The sequence below is a fragment of the Myotis brandtii genome, unplaced genomic scaffold, assembly GCF_000412655.1.
Source record: "Myotis brandtii unplaced genomic scaffold, ASM41265v1 scaffold355, whole genome shotgun sequence".
NCBI classification, from domain to species: Eukaryota; Metazoa; Chordata; class Mammalia; order Chiroptera; family Vespertilionidae; genus Myotis; species Myotis brandtii.
In genome coordinates, this window is record NW_005363642.1 from 521,789 (window position 1) to 524,977 (window position 3,189).

Genomic DNA, 3,189 nt, shown 5'->3' on the forward strand with positions numbered 1-3,189 from the left:
TCTACTAACATTCCTGAGTTTTCATCCAGGGAAACTTCAACAGATGGGTGGTCAAGTCCATTTTGATCGCCATCTGTCCCAGCTCCCTGAAGAGCCTCTGCCTCCTTGTCCCCGCTCACTGACCCCGAGATCATGTTCACGTGGTGGGTCTGCTGGGTCAGGTACTCCTGGAAATCCTTCACGAAGTCCAGAGGCTCTGGCTTCTTCTCGCCCATCTTGTTTGTTTCGTGTGGCTTGTTTTTAAAGTTTACAGGTCGTTACACCTGGGGAGACACTTTCCACCGCGGACCAGCGCCTCCTTGGTCCGGCCACTCCAGCGTGGACGAGGTGCAGAGGAGCTGCCATGTGCTCTGGAGACGCACCCGGGGGCTCCGCAGGCCGTGGGGGGACCTTCAGCTCAGATGGGAAAGCCGCAGGGAGGTCGCCTGGCAGCTGCCCCGAGTCACCCCCGCCGCCTTGTACGTCGCCATGTTTTGCAGGAATCTGTTTTTAACAAGCAGCCAGCCAGTGAGTTCTTCGCTTAGGGAGGGTGGGAAACACTAAACTGTGGTAGCTCAAAGTTGCCTCCACTTAGTAACAACTTTACCAAATCATCCACAGGTGAAACCAAGTGAAAGCCAACTCAAAGACAAGTAGGTAAACCAGTTCTTCTATTTCCTCTTTATTATTAACATTTTTATAGACCTCCAGTCTTTCCACATTAAGAATTTCTTCCAAATCTATAGAATCAAAGCATTCACATTATTGGGTTAATTCTATTTTAAAAAACGAATCTGCTGTGTGAAAACTGCTGCCAATGAAAATTTCAATCAATCAAGATTATCTCCTGTAAAAGACATGCAAAGAGGTAACTGTGTTTGACATTTCATCATGAAAGGTATTCGGCTGTTTTTAAGTAGATTCATCTAATCAGGTACAGAAAACTTCATTTATAAATATAAGTTGTGGGGAAATCCTTCACGAAGTCCAGAGGCTCTGGCTTCTTCTCGCCCATCTTGTTTGTTTCGTGTGGCTTGTTTTTAAAGTTTACAGGTCGTTACACCTGCAGTGAGTTCTTCCCTTAGGGAGGGTGGGAAACACTTGTGGTAGCTCAAAGTTGCCTCCACTTAGTAACAACTTTACCAAATCATCCACAGGTGAAACCAAGTGAAAGCCAACTAAAGGACAAGTAGGTAAACCAGTTCTTCTATTTCCTCTTTATTATTAACATTTTTATAGACCTCCAGTCTTTCCACATTAAGAATTTCTTCCAAATCTATAGAATCAAAGCATTCACATTATTGGGTTAATTCTATTTTAAAAAACGAATCTGCTGTGTGAAAACTGCTGCCAATGAAAATTTCAATCAATCAAGATTATCTCCTGTAAAAGACATGCAAAGAGGTAACTGTGTTTGACATTTCATCATGAAAGGTATTTGGCTGTTTTTAAGTAGATTCATCTAATCAGGTACAGAAAACTTCATTTATAAATATAAGTTGTGGTGTGTTGGAAGTTATTAAAGTTTCTTTTTACTAGTTAAGTCAGATATATCTAAAGAGAGTCACTGACCATTGCTCTTATTTTTTATAGAAGCAAAAGCAAATCTTGTTCACATGCATTAAAAACATGAAACTGGAAAGGCTCTGATTAGAGCTGTGTCACTAAGTTCTTTGAACTGCTTCAAAATTACATGCAAAAGTTATGTAATCTTTTGCTGAGTTATTTTTATTGAGCTGGCAGCTCCATTAATTCCTCCATTTTTTTCTTAACAGTAAAGAATAAGAGACATCTTGTAAAAGCCTTTGTTACCCAGTCATTAGTCATTCACTTTCTTAATATAAACACCTATTCATTTGAGGGGAAATATGGATTCCCATTTGAGCAATGTACAAAAGTTCCCAATGGATTAAAATGAATAGGGTAGGTATTAAAACAGAAGATTTCATAATCTTGAGGTAGAACATTGCCTCTTAAATATTTCTTGAAATTTAACAAAACCTTCCAGCACCAGTACTTGCTGATAACAGGTCATATGCCTGAAAAATAAGAGATAATAATAAAGGGAAGGGGTGACTCCCTTGAGTCAGTTGAGGTTGTGGCTCTTCACCACATTAATTAGAAACCACGTTCATCTGTAGATGGTCCTGAGACAGCAGGCAGCTCATCTGTCTGAAAATGTCAACCAAGATAAGAGCTACCTGCTGGCTGTCTCTGCCCCTCACAAGTGGACCTTTTCAAGACTGATGACCTTAAAAATCCCCCTTCAGTTCACTCAGGCAAGGGCAAGGGCATCAGTGGGAAACACCTGGAAGCTTTCTTCCCTCTTAGTGTCAAACTGCACCCAGGTTCTCCCACTGGCAGAGGAGGGGAAACGGGACCCTGTGCTGGGGGAGTTCACAGTTCCCTTGTTAGGCTTTGTCCGGAGTGCATGTTGCTTTTAGCATGTGTTCCATGATATTGGTGTCTAAATTAACAGAGTTCTTGCTTTGTGTTCCATTCCAGGTATATACGAATTGGTATAATAGTTAAGAATACCACAAGTAGTATAGATATTCCAGTAAAATGCAGTGTTTTCCTGAGTTTACGTTTGTGGCTTATATCCTAATTCAGAGGTGGTCTCCCTGGAAATGATCCAGGTGCTTTTAAGAGATAGCATCGTGAAGGTTATTGAAAGAAGTATTTAATGTAAATTAAGCCCTAGCCGGTTTGGCTCAGTGGATAGAGCATCAGCCTGCAGATTTGATTAAAACTCCAACTTACCTAAATATGCTGTGGGTGGTGCCAGGGTCCCAGGTTCGATTCTGGTCAAGGGCACATGCCTGGGTTTTGGGCTGGATTCCCCAGGAGGGGGCATGCAGGAGGCAGATGATCAATGATTCTCTCTCATCACATGTTTCTCTCCTTCTCCTTTCCTCTCTGAAATCAATAAAAATATATTTAAAAAATAAATCTCAACACATGTATAAAAAATAAAGTAAATTAAGAATATATACTGATTATCCCTGATTTTCTAGCAATCTCCCTATTAAGTCAACTTCCAGGTTGTCCTAGCCACTAGCCCTTTGTATTGTACCATCAGGACACTTGATGACTCACAATGCGTGGAATGGAAAACTCCATCTAAAAGCACCGTGCGATCAAATGGTGAGAGAGATCCAAAGTCAACCTTTCGACCTATCTGACCTTAATTTCCTCTGTGCCTCAGTC

At 41.4% G+C, this 3,189-nt stretch overlaps 1 protein-coding gene across 1 annotated transcript in view; it reads right to left on the reverse strand.

Annotated features, from left to right (window-relative positions):
* The window catches only part of LOC102247085 (zinc finger protein Pegasus), a 1,705-nt gene extending 1,490 nt beyond the window's left edge, over positions 1 to 215 (reverse strand). Inside the window, exon 1 of the mRNA XM_014544167.1 lies at positions 10 to 215. Within this exon, the coding sequence (XP_014399653.1) occupies positions 10 to 215 (206 nt within the window). The remainder of the gene's footprint in view (positions 1 to 9) is intronic.
* Positions 216 to 3,189: the final 2,974 nt, after the last annotated feature.